General features: G+C 52.6%; 1 protein-coding gene across 2 annotated transcripts in view; it reads left to right on the top strand.

Annotated features, from left to right (window-relative positions):
- The window catches only part of Alk (ALK receptor tyrosine kinase), a 668,653-nt gene that overhangs the window by 628,263 nt on the left and 23,079 nt on the right, over window positions 1–17,311 (top strand). The window contains exons 13-23 of one of the 2 annotated variants that reach the window (XM_058578442.1): window positions 121–271; window positions 5,694–5,825; window positions 6,594–6,738; window positions 8,127–8,309; window positions 9,532–9,630; window positions 10,128–10,280; window positions 11,153–11,257; window positions 13,282–13,468; window positions 14,500–14,590; window positions 14,699–14,763; window positions 16,424–16,553. In XM_058578442.1, the coding sequence (XP_058434425.1) occupies window positions 121–271; window positions 5,694–5,825; window positions 6,594–6,738; window positions 8,127–8,309; window positions 9,532–9,630; window positions 10,128–10,280; window positions 11,153–11,257; window positions 13,282–13,468; window positions 14,500–14,590; window positions 14,699–14,763; window positions 16,424–16,553 (1,441 nt within the window). Of the gene's footprint in view, window positions 1–120; window positions 272–5,693; window positions 5,826–6,593; window positions 6,739–8,126; window positions 8,310–9,060; window positions 9,631–10,127; window positions 10,281–11,152; window positions 11,258–13,281; window positions 13,469–14,499; window positions 14,591–14,698; window positions 14,764–16,423; window positions 16,554–17,311 lie in introns of those variants that run through there. The other variant, XM_058578441.1, reaches the window with a different exon arrangement.

The following is a 17,311-nucleotide window of genomic DNA, read 5'->3' as shown; positions in this document are numbered from 1 at the left end:
ATGTGGGCAAGAATGCTCAGACATGACCATGGCAGCGATGCCCCTGGAAGCCACTGGGTTGGCAGGAAAGGGGTCAGTCTTCTTTCTGTTGCAGGAGCCAATGTGCTTTGTCCATTGCAGCATCTCAGGCTATGGAGCTGCCGGAGGGAAAGGCGGGAAGAACACCATGATGCGGTCCCATGGCGTGTCTGTGCTGGGCATCTTCAACCTGGAGAAGGACGACATGCTGTACATCCTGGTCGGGCAGCAGGGAGAGGACGCCTGCCCCAGTGTAAGTGCCCAGAGCAGAGGAGGCCTCTTGGAGGACACCAACATCCAGCACACTCCTGCGAGTTCACTTCCAAAAGCTGCAGGACTTGCCCCCAGTTCTGCCTGTAAATGCCCCTCCGCCCCCAGTGTCATGTGGTTGCACAAGAAAGTAGGTGATGTGTGGCTATGGGAGTTTTACATCCCCACGGGGACCAAGACTGAAGCATGGGTTTCATGACTGACCTTTGAAACTGAAGGACTGATTATTCTTCTCTGCAGAAGTATAAGTTGGAGTCATTTCCCGAACCTCCTAGCTAGGGCACTGTTGTATTTAATCATGCTATTACAAATAGAAAAATACCAGCTTAAACTTCTTGTTCAGCTCGATATCACAGAGTCGTGGCCACATATAGATGCATATAAATGCACAAAAGAAGTTCTGAAAGATGCAGCTAACAGTGGCTACTGCTGAGGACAGGACTAGATTGGGAGGGCTTGATCGATCATGTCTGGGATTGTTACCAAAAAAAGGGATTTTTCACATATTATTCATTATGTGGGTGATTAAAACATAAGCCAAGATCCAGAATAAATACTGTGCAGCCCAGTTCCCACATTTTATAGGTAAGAAAAATAGAGGCCACAGAGGTAAAGGGACTTGTCCCAAGTTTCTCACAAAGTGGCCTAGAGCTCAGGGCTCTTATTTTTCCTGTGCCCTTTACCTGCCTCAGTTTCTATAGACGTTTCCCCATTCATGCTATAATTCATCCCTGGGCATGCCTCTGTAGTCCCAGAGACAGCCTGACATTGTGTCTCTGACCCTCTCGGGATAGGTGACCAGCTGTCCAAGAGGGAGAACGCCAATAGCAGGAGCTGAGAAAGCCGGGAGTGGCCTAAAATTACCAGGAGGATGAGACAGAGGCAGTTAGTTAAGTGCAGCCGTGCAAAGTTGTTACCTCTTGCCTGTCTGTGTTGGGGGCAGGAGACAGGCCCCTGCCATGCTGGCTGTCTTAGCAGAAACTCAGGATGCTGCAAGGTGGATTGGGCCAGACCCCAGCCTCGCATGAAGTACAGCTTTGCTTGGGGTAGGTGCCCAGGCAGGGAGCTGGGTTCCTGTGCCCAGGGAAGCTCCTTCTCCAGGAACATATTAGAAAGTATCCTGGGAGTACAGGTAGGGAAACAGGGTCTATTCACAGCAGGTCAGTTCACAAAATAAACGCAGAGCTCCTAAGAGCCAGGCTGTGACTGAGATTCCTGAGGATGGCAAGCAAGAGTAGAGCTCAGCTTTTCTCTCTGTCCCATCCTTCATGAGGTGAAGGCGAAGAGCAGAAGTAAGCTAAGAGGAGCAACCTTCTGTCTGAGAAAGGTCACCACTTCAACTTTTATTTAGCAACTATAATCAGGACTTTCCAACCTGCTATAATATATTAAGTCATTAAATTACAGGCTGCTGTAATTTTCACAGGAATTCATTGAGTGCTAATGCAATTCTTTCATCTAAGCAGAAAGATTGCATTGACTTCAGCAAGGAACTTTTACTTGATTGGATTGTAATCAGTTATGTCTTTTCACGGGAACGTGTCTTTTTTGTTTTACTTCAATTGTAATCCACTTGATCCTCTGGGTTGCTGCCCTTTATCATTTTTATTAATCAACCTATTTACTCTCAATCTTAGTGGATACACAGGGAGAGTCCCCAGGGCAGGAGGAGGCAATTCTCAGTCAAAGACACAGAGAGCCCCCTCTACTGATTGGGTGGGGCATAGCATGGGCATAAGGGGAAAGTAATTGGTGTACCCTGGTTGCTCCAAGCCTCCTGAGTTGTTGGGAAAGGGAAAAAACATATTTTCAGTTACTATCTCCATCCCTAGTTCTGTCTAGAAAAAAAAAATAGTGTCTAGAGATGATCTTGAAAGAATGAAGTTAACTCTAAGAATTAAACCACAGGATTTGGCAACTTTGCTAGTTCAACTGCACATTTGTGGAGGTCGCTCTTTCCATGTACCTGGCCACCCCTGCGTGTGAAATGGGCTCCAGCAGCTGGAAACCCACCACCACCACCTCACACACACACACACTCACTCATTCACTCACTCACACACTCACCTGGCCCCTGCTCCTCCCGTCCTTCCAGACCCACCCGGCAGCAGAAGTTGAAATCAGGCTTCCCCAGAGGCACTGCTGGCATTTTGGAGCAGATATTCTTTTGCGGGTGGATCTTCCCAGTGCATTGCAGGATATTTAGCCACATGCTGGTTCTCTACCCACTTGATGCCAGTAGTGTTCCCCAGAAAGGACAATCCAGGGTTCTATGGGAGCAAAAGCACTGGTCTACGTGTTAAATCCCATGACCACCATCAACCCCCAGGCAAGTATTATGAAAAATCAGCTCATGAGCCAGATAACCCTCGATTCATTCAAATTTATTCCACAAATATGTGTTGAGTACCTACTGTGTGCCAGTCACTATTCTAGGAACTTTGAGGGGGGAAAAAAGTCATTATTCACAAGGAGCTTATGTTCAAGCAGGGGGAGGAGAAAAGTATCTGGGAAAAGAAAGACCAGCAAAGGCCAAGTCCCTGAGGTGGGAGCCTGTCGTATCGTATGCCCATGGGAATCAGTAGAGGGAGCAAAGAAAGGGGAGGTAAGAGAGGAGGTCAGGGAAATGGTGCTGAGCAGCCCATTCTAAGGACATGTTCAAGCCATAGGAGGTGTTGAGCAAATAGTGACATAATAGGGTGTGTGTACATCAGAAGACTCACTCTGGCTTCACCATGAAGAGCAGACTGCATGGGCTCAAGGGAGGACTCAGCGCAATGAACCCAAGAGCTATTGCATTAGTCTAGGCAAGATACAAGGGTGACAGTGGAGATGGTGAAAGTGGTTGAATTCTAGGCATATTTTGAATGTAAAAATCCAAAAAAAGATTTCCTGCTTCATTAGACAAAAAATTGAGAGGGGGGGGGGAAAAAAGAGTCAAGGATTATTCCAAGAACAGAGTGTGGCCACTGGAAGGAGGAAGCTACCATCACCTGAGTTGGGGAATGTGGAAGGAGCACGTTGGGGGCAAGATCTGAAGGTCAATGTCAGTCTACACTGACATGGAGGGCTGTAAGGCGTCAAGGGAGATGCTGGATGGACAACAGGAGGTAGGCCACTGGCAGTCAGGAGAGAGGTCTAGGGTAAAGACATAAAGCTTGGAGAAATCAGCATAAGGCTGAGATGGTTTGAGCTTGCCTAGGGAGTGGTACAGGAAGAGAAGAAAATCAAGGAGGGGCCCTGGGGACCAACAGTTAGAGGCTAGGAAAATGAAGAGAGACCAGCAAAGGATACCAAAAAGGAGAAGTTTGTAAGGTGGGAGAGGATTGGAGGGTGTGGCTCCTGGCAGGCAGGCAGAGAAAGTCTATCAACTCCAGTAAGACACAGGCTGAGAATGGACCATTCCTCACCCCCAACCAATTTAAAAGGGTATCCTTGGAGCAGGAGCAGTGGAGGATGGGCATGGGTCCCTATTTAGTTAAACAAAAGGCCATCCTCAAACCCCACGGCCCTCTCTTCCTCACCCCAACAGTCTCCAGATTCTGTTCTACTGAAACAGGCATTCCCCCTGACCCCGGGGGGGTGTGGAACCCAATGCTGCCAGCCAAAGAAGAAGAAGAGAGGGAGCAGGGTCTGGGGGGTGGGCCTTCTTAGCATTGTTGGTTTAAGCTGGGCAGCACCTTGATTTACAAATGGAGCCAGTCCAGGGATGTGAGGCACCCACCCACACGGCCCAGCAAATCTCTAGCAAGAGCTGTCAGTAACCCAGTGTGGACTCAATATCCTATGTAGCTGGAAGCCCACACTTCCTCCCTCATACCCTGGACACAGCCTCAGGACACAGCCTGCAGCCCGTGCCTGCCCCAGCCCACCATTAGAATGCTCCCTTCCAGCAGTCTCCCTCCAGCCTGAACAGGGTTACGTATGCATCAGAGAGAGATTGGTTCTCTACAATAGCAATTCAGAGCCTTCCATCCACACTAAATCCACTCTAAAAAAATATCAAATTATTTCCATCATTAAATCCAAAATGCCATAAAACAAATTGCATCCCGGCTGTTTATCTGGAAATTTCTCTAGTACTCATTGCTGGCATCCCTGAATGCTTTAGCATAAGGAGTGGCTCAAGATGAATTGCCATGTCCACTGGCTGGTTACACAGCACCACTTGATGGAAATTTGATGTTTTATTGGTTTACTTTCTCCAGTAAGTGAAAGAAAAGTCATTTTCCTCCGAGGTCAGGCTGATGCTTGGAGAATTCTTCTGAGCTTTGGTGGCCGACAAGCAGGTGCAGCTATTCTTGAGGCAATACCCTGGTTATGCAGGAATTCCAGGAATCTGCACTACAGAAATTTCCAGCACAATCCCAGGGACTCCTAGACCTCTGAGTCCCCGCCAGGAATCTGTGGGGTCCAGAAGTCAGTGCAAATAAAATAATAACGGCAGCCAGCTATCCAGGCCCTGACGTGTGAGACACTCAGCTGGCACCTTACTCACACTGTCCCACCAACCTGTCCTTCATTCCTGTCCCACAATGGAGGACCAAGTCACCCAAGGTGGGTGGTGAGTGCAGAATATCTTCCTGCAAGGTCCCCAGGTAAGATCGAGAGCTCTATGTAGGGCTGTGCCAGGGATTTTTAGAGACAAGAAATGGGACATTAGCTGGAAGGAATGAGAGGTCCGAAGTAGAGAAATTACTTTCCCAAAGATGAACGGGGAATGAAATCTGAGTCCATTCTTCCTCTGTGTTTGGGGGGATTCGTTTTGCTTTGTTTTTCTTTTCTCTTCCCATGATGCTTCAGAACTGCACCTTCTCCAGAACCTTTAGCGGCTCCATTGCCTAAAAGAGGAAACCCAACTCTCCTGATTGCATTCAAGGGCCCCTGCCATGCCCTGTTTTGTACCCTGAGCCCTATCTCACCACACAGGGGCTAACACTCCTCTTCCTGACAGGTCCTCCAGGACCATCTTTCTGTCCTAAAATGGATTTCTCTAAAAGCAAGAAAGTCCTATACTTTAACACCCCGTTTCCCACTTGATTTCTGCTGCTTTCTCCTCCCGGAATAACAAAACTCCCCCGTTCTCTGTGCTAATACCCCCTGTACCCTTCCAGGCCCAAGTATAAGCCACCTCCTGCAGGCAGTCCTCCCTGACCACCAAAAGCAACAAACCTCCTCCTTGCTCTCCTCACTCCTCATAGCATTTTGTATCTAAGCTGACCTTGTGCTCCTTCCCTAATGTGGCCCAGAGTGAAAATTTTGTGTGTATGTGTTTTTTCTGCTCCACCCAACTGTAAGCTATTTGAAAAGGTTCAGATCCCAACGTTAAGCCTACGAGATTCGTCCGCTGGAAAGTGATGAACCCTGATTTGGGCACAAACCTAACATGCTTTTTGTTTCTACAGACAAACCAATTGATCCAGAAAGTCTGCATCGGGGAGAACAACGTGATCGAAGAAGAAATCCGCGTGAACAGAAGCGTGCACGAGTGGGCAGGAGGAGGAGGAGGTGGGGGGGGAGCCACCTACGTGTTTAAGGTAAGGTCCACTTGGCCAGATTCCCAAGGCAGTGACTTCTGGGCCTCGTGGGGTTGTCACCTCGGGACAGCACTGGGACGGAAAGCCCTGAGGTACTCTATCCCCCTAGAAAGATGAGGAGCTGAGACCTAAAGGAAAATGGGCCCTGTCTGTCCCAGCTCTCCTCTTACTATTGATCAGCTCAGGTTCACCAGTGCTTTGCCACCCCGCCTCAGGGCCAAGAAGGTCCTCTGCCCTCTTGGGCCAGCTGTCTGTCCTAAGGTTGACCTTTCAGACATCATCTGAGCCAACCAGAAGCAAAACTCTGGGAATTTCTGCCATGGGACGGTGAGGCTGAGGGTTTGATTTTGAACGTGGGGTCAGAGCCAGAGATGCTGAAGAGTGGAGAGGAAGGGGGGAGAAGAAGAACTGCTTCTAATCACCAGCACCCAGAGGTCCAAGGCCAGTCTGAGAAGCTTCAGGAAAGGGACTAGGATAAGTGGCCTCCAAGATCCATTCCCAGCTCCAATATATATAATGTAACTATATACAACTATGCATCTTCACACGCACACACACTCGTGCACATTTACGTATACCCTTGATTTTGCATCTCTGATAGAACCCCCACTGATACAAGAACTATTGGGGCTCTCAAACCATCTCAGACCAAGAGGTCACCCTGATGCCCTGCAAACAGCCAGGTTTAAACACTTAACCAAGAGCGCGGGATCTCCAGAGTGGACGCCCCTCTCAGTTTCTCAATCTCTGAATGTCTCCCCTGGCCAGATGAAGGATGGAGTGCCGGTGCCCCTCATCATTGCAGCCGGTGGTGGCGGCAGGGCCTACGGGGCCAAGACAGACACATTCCACCCAGAGAGACTGGAGAATAACTCCTCAGTTCTAGGGCTGAACGGCAATTCCGGAGCCGCAGGTAAAGCCCCACAAGCCCACCCCCAGAAATCTCCCACAGGCTTCAGCTCACCAGGCTGCCATTAGGCACCCTGAAATGCTGGGAGCTCTGGCTACTGGTGCCAGTAGCAAGCAAGGGAAGGCAGACAGTACCCAGGGCTCTAACTGCTACCTTTCTGGCCAGCCATGTGAAGCCCACACTCAGCCCCCTCACCCTGGAGTTCCCAGCACTAACCTTCCCCGCCCCCCCCCAGCCTGCCCCAGGGCCTTCATTCAGCTCTGCTGACCCCCATGCAGAGCCACGCTTGTGTCTGATATCAGCTTCATTCTAACCCCGGCTCCTCTTTCTAGCCACAGTCAGCTCTATCTGAAGCTCCCTCACCTACACGGCCCTCTGCTGCCCCCTCTGGGTAGGGAGAACCTCAACCTAGAGTTCTTCCCCAGGACCCAGCAGACACACTCCTTGCTGATTCTGTTCTTTCTGCATGAGTCTCCAGGCCCTGCCACCCTCACCTACTGGGCTCTTGGGGAGTAGATTCCTATTTGAAATGCCACTCGAGGAACAATTAGGGACTTGGAATGTCAAAGACCAGCAGGAGAGATTTGTTGTGGTCAACCCGGGCGACATCCAACCTCAGCTCTGTAGGTTAATTTCCTTTGCAGCTGCCTAAAGCAGCCCCAGGGGTTGGGAAGCGAAGCTCTAAGGACCATTGTCATGGGAGTGTTACCCCTTCCCCACCCCCCTGCCTTCTCTGCTCCTGGCTTTGGAATGGCTAAAGCAGAGTGAGCCTGGCATGAGGCCACCTGCGCACATGCCTGTCAAACCCCCGACGATCCCGACACTTGGATTGGTGGTGCATTTCACGCCCCCACTCTCTCCACTAAGCTGAGCATCAACCCCATGGGGTGGGTCTTATTATCCCCAAGTTACAGGTGAGGAAACTGAGGCTCAGAAAGAAACTCATGCCCAGAGTTTCACAGCCTGCAAACAAGCTCCTCGGGCTGTCTGGTGCCTAGTCCAGGATTCCTGCAAGAAGCTTTAATGCAGTGACCTCTGCAGGCCTCTGACACTTGACTGAGACCAGGGTGAGAAGCAGTTAATGAAAGGAAGCTGTGGTGCCTCCGGGTTGGGAGAGAGTGTCTGGCTGCCTGTCCCTGCTTCCACAATCCCTAAGCACACTCCCTGCTTCTGAGCCAGAGAGGCCTGAGAGGAAGCTAAGCAACCAGGCAAATTCTCTAAGGATAAACTGTGGCCACTGATCTCCCTAGCCCAATGGCACTCTCCTGGGTTTCCAGCTGTAGAATCTGGAACCCTCAGATCCCACTGAAGTCACCCCGGAACTGGAGCAGGCAGAGTGCCCCTCAAAGCACCAGCATCCTTAGGAGGCCTTCTCTCTCTCTCCCCTGCAGGTGGTGGAGGTGGCTGGAAAGATAACACTTCCTTGCTCTGGGCCGGAAAGTCTTTGCTGGAGGGCGCCACTGGAGGACATGCCTGCCCCCAGGCCATGAAGAAGTGGGGGTGGGAGACAAGAGGGGGTTTCGGAGGGGGTGGAGGGGGGTGCTCCTCAGGTGGAGGAGGCGGAGGATATATAGGTAAAGATGATTCGTGTTCAAGGTGTCACTCCCTCCCCCACGTAGTCCTAGGCACCTCCCCTCCCTTTCCTGTCCCGGCCCTCCCTCCCCCCTGCCCTCCCCAGTGTGGCCTGTGATGTAACTGCACGCTCCCCCCAGCCCAGCAGGGCCAGCCAGAGGCAGGGTGTTGGCTTTCGAGCTAGCACCCTGCCTGCAGGCTTCCTTGGCAACAGCATCAAGATCCCAGGTGACCTTCCATCTCCCCCAAAGCCAAAAACGGGAGGCTTTGGCTTCCCCCCACTATTCTCCGAGCCACTGCAAGGACTCTCTGGCCTGAGAACCTTGGAGGCCAGACCCCCCAGGTCCATGCCTTCCTTTGAGTGGCCTGGCCAAACCAGCTCTTTAAGGGACTCCTTTGTGGATTCACTGGCTCCTCACTCTGTCCCCTGCCCAGCCCACAGTGGCCAAAAGGGCACTGTTCTCCGTGCCCATGGAGCTCCTCCTGAGGGCCACTGCAGGTAGCCCCCGCCCAACACTCCAGCAAGCAGCCACTGACCCCAGCTCCCTTCAAAAGAGCCTTCTGAAGTTGAGGCTGGAAGACGCTGGCTGCCCCCCACCCCTGCCCCACCCCCAGATTAGGACACACTGCATGCCTGCCCCATGCCGTTCATGTCTGTGTTTGCTTTCACGCTCTGTATGAGATGCTCGTGTTAACCACATGCTCTTTTCCAAGCCAAGGGTGGGTGGGAGGAGCCCCGGGGAGGGAGCCCCAAGATAACCCAGCCCCAGATAAAAGGAGGGACAGGAGCCTGAAGGCACAGGGGCTCATTTCCCCCCATGCCCCAGCCCTGATCCAATGGGACTGGAGAGCAAGTCCCCACCTCAGTGCTGTCGTCCTGGTTGGCCCTGAAAGAGGCCCCAACCAGCCTGGAAAGACTCAAGTGTTTCGGACTCTTGCTCCCACCAATGGCTTCCTGGTGGGGCCTCAGCAGAGTGGTAGACTCCCCTGTAGAGTTGGCCCCAACCTGGAGGAGAAAGTGGCCCAGACACCCAGCATCTACTGAGCCAAGTCCCAAGCACAGCCTCTGTGACCTGAACCTCCCTTCCCTCCCCACCTCCCCTGCCCCTGAGGCCTCCCATGATCCCAGGCTTTGGCCAGAGCTGCATGCCCCGCTGATGCGCATGTGTGTTGAGATTTTGGCGCCCACCTCTCTGTGTTCAACTCTTTTCTGGTTTGCCACAGGTGGCAATGCGGCCTCAAACAATGACCCTGAAATGGATGGGGAAGATGGGGTTTCTTTTATCAGTCCACTGGGCATCTTATACACCCCAGCTTTAAAAGGTACCCTCTGCCAGGTGGTGGAACAAAGTTCCTGGGGCCAGTTGTCCCACCAAGCTAAACCTCAAGGTTCCTGACACATGTCCAGGATACAAAGACACAGTTGTGGGTCCCTTGCAGGCAGGTCTTCCTAGGCCCATCTCGCTGAGTTTTCTGGAAGTCAGGATTTAACATGGACATAGAGGCACAATATTACCAGGCTGGCTGGTCCTAGAAGTGCAGCAGTAGCTGGCACACGGGTACCTGCCCACCTAAGGGCCCTGTGTGTGGAATTTCCCATCAACACACAAAACGCTCACATCCTCTGTCTGAGATGCACTCATCAGATGTGTGGGGAAGCTTCCCTACACAGAGATGTGCTTCCAATGGCAGGGGGACCTGGGAGCAGGGACCAGAGACCCCACAGTGAGCAGCTGGAGATAAAGTGCAAAGGCAGGAAACGGGGAGCCGGGTGGTCTTCACAGGCTCAGCCCAATCTGACCCTCCCCCCTTGTCACCAGTGATGGAGGGCCACGGGGAAGTGAATATTAAGCATTACCTAAACTGCAGTCACTGTGAGGTAGACGAATGTCACATGGACCCCGAGAGCCACAAGGTCATCTGCTTCTGTGACCATGGGACAGTGCTGGCTGAAGACGGCGTCTCCTGCATTGGTAAGAGGACAGGATGGACGGGGAAAGAGAACTGGACCTTGAGCACTTGCTTTCCATGGTTTGGGGACACACCGACTCAATTTTGTAAGCACCCTGTCCCTCGACTGCCAGTGCTGTGGTGACCGGCAGAGGGACCTTATAGGAAAATGGGCTGTAGCCCCTGAAGGAGTCTTAAAGTCATCTAGTTTGATCCCTCACTTGGGACATCTCCACAAAGGGGTCATCCATGTTCAACTCACCACAGCTTTCAGGTGTGGGTGTGAAGACAGGACTTCTTTTTCCTTTCAACCGTCTCCAGATTAAATATTCTGTTTGTTTTGATCATACAGATTCAATTGTGTGCCCCGTCCCTCCCCTGCTTTCCCTCACCTGCATGTGTTCCAGGTGCCATCGCCCCTCCAGAGTTGTGACCCCTATAGGGCCAGATGCCTCCGTGTGGGCTGGCCAGCAGGGGGAGCCTGGGACCCTCCTGGACTTGTCCTGGGCCTGAGGGTGTCACTGAGGGCAGTCTACTGTTGGGTCTTACCGAGGGTGGCGTCCTCTCAGGTCCTCAAATCTCTTCTGCATCCACTTCCCTTTCTCCTTCCTCTTCCTCCTACACTGGGACAGTGGATGTTTTAGACTAACACCCAGAGTTTGATGCTCATTCCTGTTCAAGTTTCCCTCCACCCAAAAGCTACAGTTGGCCTGTAAATCCAGGATGTGCCTGCGTTGTACCAGTGGTCCCCCCACACCCAAAAAAAAAGAAGGTGTGACAGGATGAAAAGCACCAGTTGGCTTTTGTCCCAGCTAGGGAGGATATCTGTGACTTGAGGCCAACTCAGAGGAGAAGCAGTGCCATTGTCAATGCCCCCTTGGGACCTGTCTTCCAGTGTCACCTACCCCGGAGCCCCACCTGCCACTCTCGCTGATCCTCTCCGTTGTGACCTCTGCCCTGGTGGCCGCCCTTGTCCTGGCTTTCTCCGGCATCATGATTGGTGAGTGTGTCAGAGCCTTGGGGCTTCTAATTGCAGCAGGCAGGGCTGGCAGAGGTGAATGTGTCTCAGGCCATGCAGAGGACACCAAGGTGTCACTCTATCCCACTAGTCCCTGTACACCCTGGTTTTACACCAGTAAGCTACCCCCTTAGTGGTGAGGAAGGCAGCCCTGGTCAAGCCAGAAAAGAAATCCCCAGCCCCTCCACCCACCAGAGGGGCAGTTCCCTAAAGAGACATGGAGCCTTACCCTCAGCCCCAAGTGTGGCCTCCTGACTGCTCAAGGGGATGAGAGGCACTCCTCAGCAGCCACCCTGAGGGGGCTGACACACTCCCTCCGCCCCCAGATGTGGCCCTCAGCTCTTATGTGCTTCAGCAGGCGCAGGCCCTGTGTGGTCCACTCCCTAGGCCCTCCCACCCAAGCAGAGGGAACAGGAAGCTGGTCTCCAGGGATTTCCCCACTCGGCCAAGGTGAGCTGACCTGAGCCCACCTTGAGGCCTCAGAGCTCAGCAGGATCCAGCTTGGCCTACTGCTGGCAGCTGGAGGCCCGGGGCAGACAGACAGGGACAAGAGGACAGGCCAGGGAAAGGCCGCTGGCAGCATCTGCAGGCCTGCCCCCTCAGGGCAAGAGAGGCTGCGGACGGACAAGGAGATGGCAGCCCATGTTGTGTCCCCATATGGTGCCATCCTTCAAAAGGACAGGAGAATAAGAGATAACACACCTTGCACACTTACTGCGTGCCTAGCAATTTGAGCATTTCATATCACTAAATATGACAAGGGGACTCTGAGTTGCTCCTGAAGAAAACAAGGGGAGGGGACAGCACTGCCCTCTCCCCGTCTGACCCCTCCTTCACTCTCCACCTCTTTCCACTCTTATAAGGTCCCTCAGCCTTTTTAACTGCCCACACCCTCCCATTCCCCCATGGGCCCCTTCACGTTCCTTGTCCTCCGCGTACAAGGCACAGCCTCTCTTTTTTCCCTTCCCCATCAAGAAAAGAAAAATCCTATGCTCATGGCTGGTGCATTTCCTGGCAGAGGGGACTGAGCACATCACAGCTGACCATGGGCAGTACTTGCCCAAGCCAATAAGAGGTGGGGCTGGGCGGTACCAGCAGAATCTGCTCTAAATCAATGGTCTCTCTGCCCCCGGAGTTAGCCTTAGGGGGCATCTGCAGAGACAGCAGTGACACAATCACGCCACTCCCATGGCAGAGTGCTTTAGAACTCTTTGAAACCATTTTATGATAGTGAATGCATTTCATTATGACAACCCTAGGGGTGGGGCATTGGGGGACTTGGGAAACAGGGAGGAATTACTGTCCAGAGAAAGCCAGCAAGGTCCAGAGAGGTCAAGTGGCCAGGTCAGCCTCACTCAGCTCCTAACTGATCTTCAGACCCCAGTTCAGTGACTTTTCACCATTTGGCTCTTCTCCATCCATGTGACCTGCCAGTTCTTAGGGCCATGGGGCACACGGCTGACCAAGTCCACAGCCACTGCCCGTCCCCGGCTGTGTGTGCATGGAGGCCACCTCACCCCGCGGGTGAGCACCTCAGAAGTGCAATGGCAAGCCCAGTTCTGGGACACCTGGGACTTTCCTGTGGGCCCAGCTGGGCCTCAAAACTCCCCAAGGGCTTCACCAGAATGACCTTAGACTGCTTGTCCTCTAGGATGCTTCTACCCAAGCTTCTCGTCTCTCCTTCACATGGGGTCAAGTCTGACTGGCTGGCCCTCAGCCTTCAGCTCCTTCGCCCTTTCCCTTCACATAAAATCCCAGCACGTCTAATTTTACCTTGGGACCCAGACTAACATAAATCTGCCCCTGTGTGGCCAATAAAATCTTTTCCATTTATGCAATTTTAAGCTTCACGGGTGCTTTCATTTTAGTGTGATAGAAAAGTTTAGAGCTCAGGGGAGGACCTGGAACTCCTGGAATGCTTCCTGGAGGAGGTGGCCCATGCTGGGCTTCAATGGCCAGGGCGCCTGGTCCAGGCCGCATTTCAACTGGCTTCCTTTTGTCTGCAGTGTACCGCCGCAAGCACCAGGAGCTGCAAGCCATGCAGATGGAGCTGCAGAGCCCTGAGTACAAGCTGAGCAAGCTCCGCACCTCCACCATCATGACCGACTACAACCCCAACTACTGCTTTGCCGGCAAGACCTCCTCCATCAGTGACCTGAAAGAAGTGCCCCGGAAAAACATCTCCCTCATTCGGTGGGTTGGGGGGTGTCTAGGGAGTGGGATGTCATCACAGCGCCATGGATTCCTCTAGCCTCAGCAAAGCATTCCTGGTGGTACCCCCAGCCCCCCAAAGAGACAAGGCTGACTGTCCAGGGGGTTTGTTGACACCCTATGTATTTATGGAGTTCATGCAATGACAGGAAGAATCCCTGGGAAGAACCAGGGTTCTCTTCAAATTCCGTTTGAACACCCCTCCCAGAGGACACCTGGTCCCTTACCCCTCTCTGGGGAAGAATGGCCCTCCTCTGAGCATCCTGAGCACCCTGTCCATCCCTGTCATGCATTACAACAGTCCCCAGCAAGTATCTGACAGTGATCTGTCACTGTCCCAGGAAATGGGAGCCTCTTCCAGGCAAGAACCGTGTCCTACTCACCTCTGTGTCCCTGGAAAATACCAGAGACTCCTTTACTAGTCACTGAATGAATAAACACTTGAACATCATGATAAATCCCTGGTTCAAACCTACACTGGTCCGTTAGCAATTGGTTATTGCCAATAACACAGTACCACAGGCTGGGTGAGTTATAAACCAAAGAGTTATTTTGGCTCAGAGTTCTGGAGGTCTGAGGTCTAGGGCCACATTTGGTGATGTCCTACTTACTGGCAGAGGCAGTGCTGGACATTGGGAGACAGGGACAGTGTGTGTACCCTCTGGACTCTACTGCTACCAGGATTCGATCCTGGGGGCTCCACCCTAATGACCTTATGTAACCCTCCTCACCTCCCACAGGCCCCACCTTTGATCATGATAGCTGGGTGAGTTTCCACCCTCTGGTACCTGGCAATGGGGGACACACTCAAGCCATAGCCAGACGGTAGCAGAACCCTTCTTACCAGATTCAGATAAAGACTAGAGGCCCAGGATCACAGAGCGAAGCCAGGGCTGAGTGTGTATGTCAGCCCTAGCCTCTCATGTGTGTCCACTGAATGTGACCCTTGGACTTGGGGGCCCCAGCTGCCTCTGTACTGTGGCCCACTTAAAATCTTTCTTCTCTTTGCACAGGGGTCTGGGCCATGGTGCATTTGGGGAGGTATATGAGGGCCAGGTGTCCGGAATGCCCAATGACCCGAGCCCCCTGCAGGTGGCTGTGAAGGTAAGAGGTGGCTCCCTATTGGACCTGACCTTGGCCTGTGATCTCTGTGGGCTACAGCTCTCACCTCACAGCCTCTTCCTTCTTCCCACCCTCCCCTTCTGTGCCCAGACGCTGCCGGAGGTGTGTTCGGAACAGGATGAACTGGACTTCCTCATGGAGGCCCTGATCATCAGGTAAAGCCACAGAGGGACCCCCAGCCTGCCTCCCCCTGCCTCCAACAACATTAGAGGCTTCTACAAACTTCTCCAAGGGAAAAGGCCCCCACATGTCCCTTCCTCCCAAGGGAAAACTTTCTAGTGCTATTGATGCTTCTTCCTAAGTGTACAAGCCCCAGGGGTTGTCTCAAAAATCATCTGTGTGGCCTGATAATCCGACTGCTACGACTCTGCCTGCAGCCGCATCCCTGGGGTCCTCCACTGGTTCTTATTTCCCCCAGTTCTTCTGAAGAAATAGAGCATGTGAGGTTTTGACCAGAGGAGATACAATCTCCCCCCAAGTGGTTCTTCTGGAACCAAAGCCCTTTTCCCACCCAGCTCATGGATCTACTATAAAGGAATCACACCCCTAATGTGATAGAAGAACACCCCCCCTGGGTCCGCGATGGCACAACTGAGTCTCAGGCCCCTGGACTCAGCCCCCTGAGGCTCTGGGCCTGGATGTCAGCTAGGATCTCAGCGCTTGGCTCCTGAGGCATCTGCTCTGGCAGCAGCTCCTCTGAAGGAGGCAGAAGTTTGAACTTGATCTGCTGGGGGCTCACAGTCTCCTGTGGCTTAGAGAAGCCTCTAAACATCCTGACAGATGGGGCGGCCTGGGACTTCCCTGTGGTGGATGGTGGCCAGGAATCAAGGCAGAGCAGTGAGAAGGAGGGACTGGTGGACTCGGGGGCCCCAGGAAGACACGCAGTAAGGGCTGTACATTGCCTTAAAATAACATTTACTTTCTGATTATACATGTAATACAGGATTATTGAATAAAATTGAAAAGTATGAGATCACTTGGAAGGAGAACCAATCTCACTGCTTGGCAATAGTGTAGTCACCCATTCTCACAAGTGTGTGTGTATGTGTGTGTGTGTATGTGTGCACGTGTGTCTCCGCCCATGTTGACTTCCCTAGCCCCACTGCCCTATGTATCCTACCAGGATCATGGGAACAAGAAAACCAAATCTCAAGGCCTCTTATCCCAACTCAGTCCCTTTCCTTCCCATGAGACCCCTATTCCTGGCTCTAGTTCACATGCTGTCACCTGACAGGTCTCATACAATCCTCTAAGAAGCCAGTCCTTCAATTTACTTTATGTTATTTTAATTTTTTTGTACTGGGGATTGAACCCAGAGGTACTTTACCACCAAGCCACATCCCCAGCACTCCCTCCTTTTATTCATTCATTCATTCATTCATTCATTTGGGGGCCAGGATCTTGCTAAGTTGCTTAGGGTCTTGCTAAATTTCCTAGGCTGACCTTGAATTTATAATCCTCCTGCCTGGGATTACAGGTGTCTGCCACTGCACCCAGCAGCTCCTTTTGCCTGACACCTTCCTTAGAGAACTCCACAGGAATTTGTTCATCTGAGAAAGACACTACCCTGCTCCCCACAACACAAACATGCATTCTCACCCCAGGGTCTGGGCAACATCCTCCCTCGCCAACAAAATGCTCTCCTGCAAACTAAATTCCGGGCAGGCTGGCCTCTTCTTCCCCCCTTCCCTGCAGGGGACCCTGCTGCCATCCCCTACAGGACAGTGCCTACGCGATGTGGCTGCTGAAAGCTTCTCTCTCAAGATTGTCCTAGACCCAGCCAGTTAAATTCGGTTGCACCCCTCTGCTCCACAGCAAATTCAACCACCAGAACATTGTGCGCTGTATCGGGGTGAGTCTTCAAGCCCTGCCACGATTTATCCTGCTGGAGCTCATGGCTGGAGGAGACCTCAAGTCCTTCCTGCGGGAGACGCGCCCTCGCCCGGTGAGTGAGAAGGTCTTCCATCTGGTGGTTGAGTGGAGGAGAGGAGCAGGATCAGGGGGAGCAAGAGTGGGCAGCCTGGGAAGCAGCATGCTGGACGGGGCCCTGGGAGTCAGCCTTGGGCTTGGACAGTAGGGTCTGGGTGGAGCGCAATGGCCAGATTGGGAACAAAGGCTGAGCCCAAGCCCAAGCCCTAGAAATTTGTGCAGGACTCCGCAGTGGATTTTGTAGGCTGGCTCCCTTCTTACGGCCTATGATGCTGGAACATCAACCCCAAGACAAACTCAGAGGGGGCCTTTGGTGCCAGCTGCATCACTAACACAACAGACTGGCCTGGGGCAGGCCATTCCCATCCATTTATTCCAAACCCAGTGACGTCACCTCTCATATAGGGAAAATAATAGCCAATCTCCTGTAGTAATAGTTTTACTCCAAAAAGAAAGCGCTGAAATATCTAGGAAGGTGCTGCATGTCACAGATAAGGGGAGAGAGCTTGGGGTGTAAAGAACCTGGAGGGGTCCAGGAAGGCCCAGCTCCAGCCCTGTGTGACCGTCGGATGCCATACGTCCACCAGACGCCCCTGGCATAGGACAGTCAACACAGGTGAAACCCGAGGGTCACACTCGCCCGGCTCAGAGGTCTGAAATGATAAAATGCAGCACTGCCCCTGTCCCCGAGTGAAGCTCCTGTCTCTGCTGGGCCTCCAAGAGGCGCTGGTCACTCCTAGCTGGAGCACAGCACATACAGGGTTAGGATCTGGG

Source organism: Marmota monax, unplaced genomic scaffold (assembly GCF_021218885.2).
Source record: "Marmota monax isolate L192 unplaced genomic scaffold, Marmota_monax_Labrador192_F-V1.1 WCK01_AAM20220418_F8-fsc00010, whole genome shotgun sequence".
NCBI classification, from domain to species: Eukaryota; Metazoa; Chordata; class Mammalia; order Rodentia; family Sciuridae; genus Marmota; species Marmota monax.
This window is presented reverse-complemented; position numbering and strand designations above follow the sequence as displayed.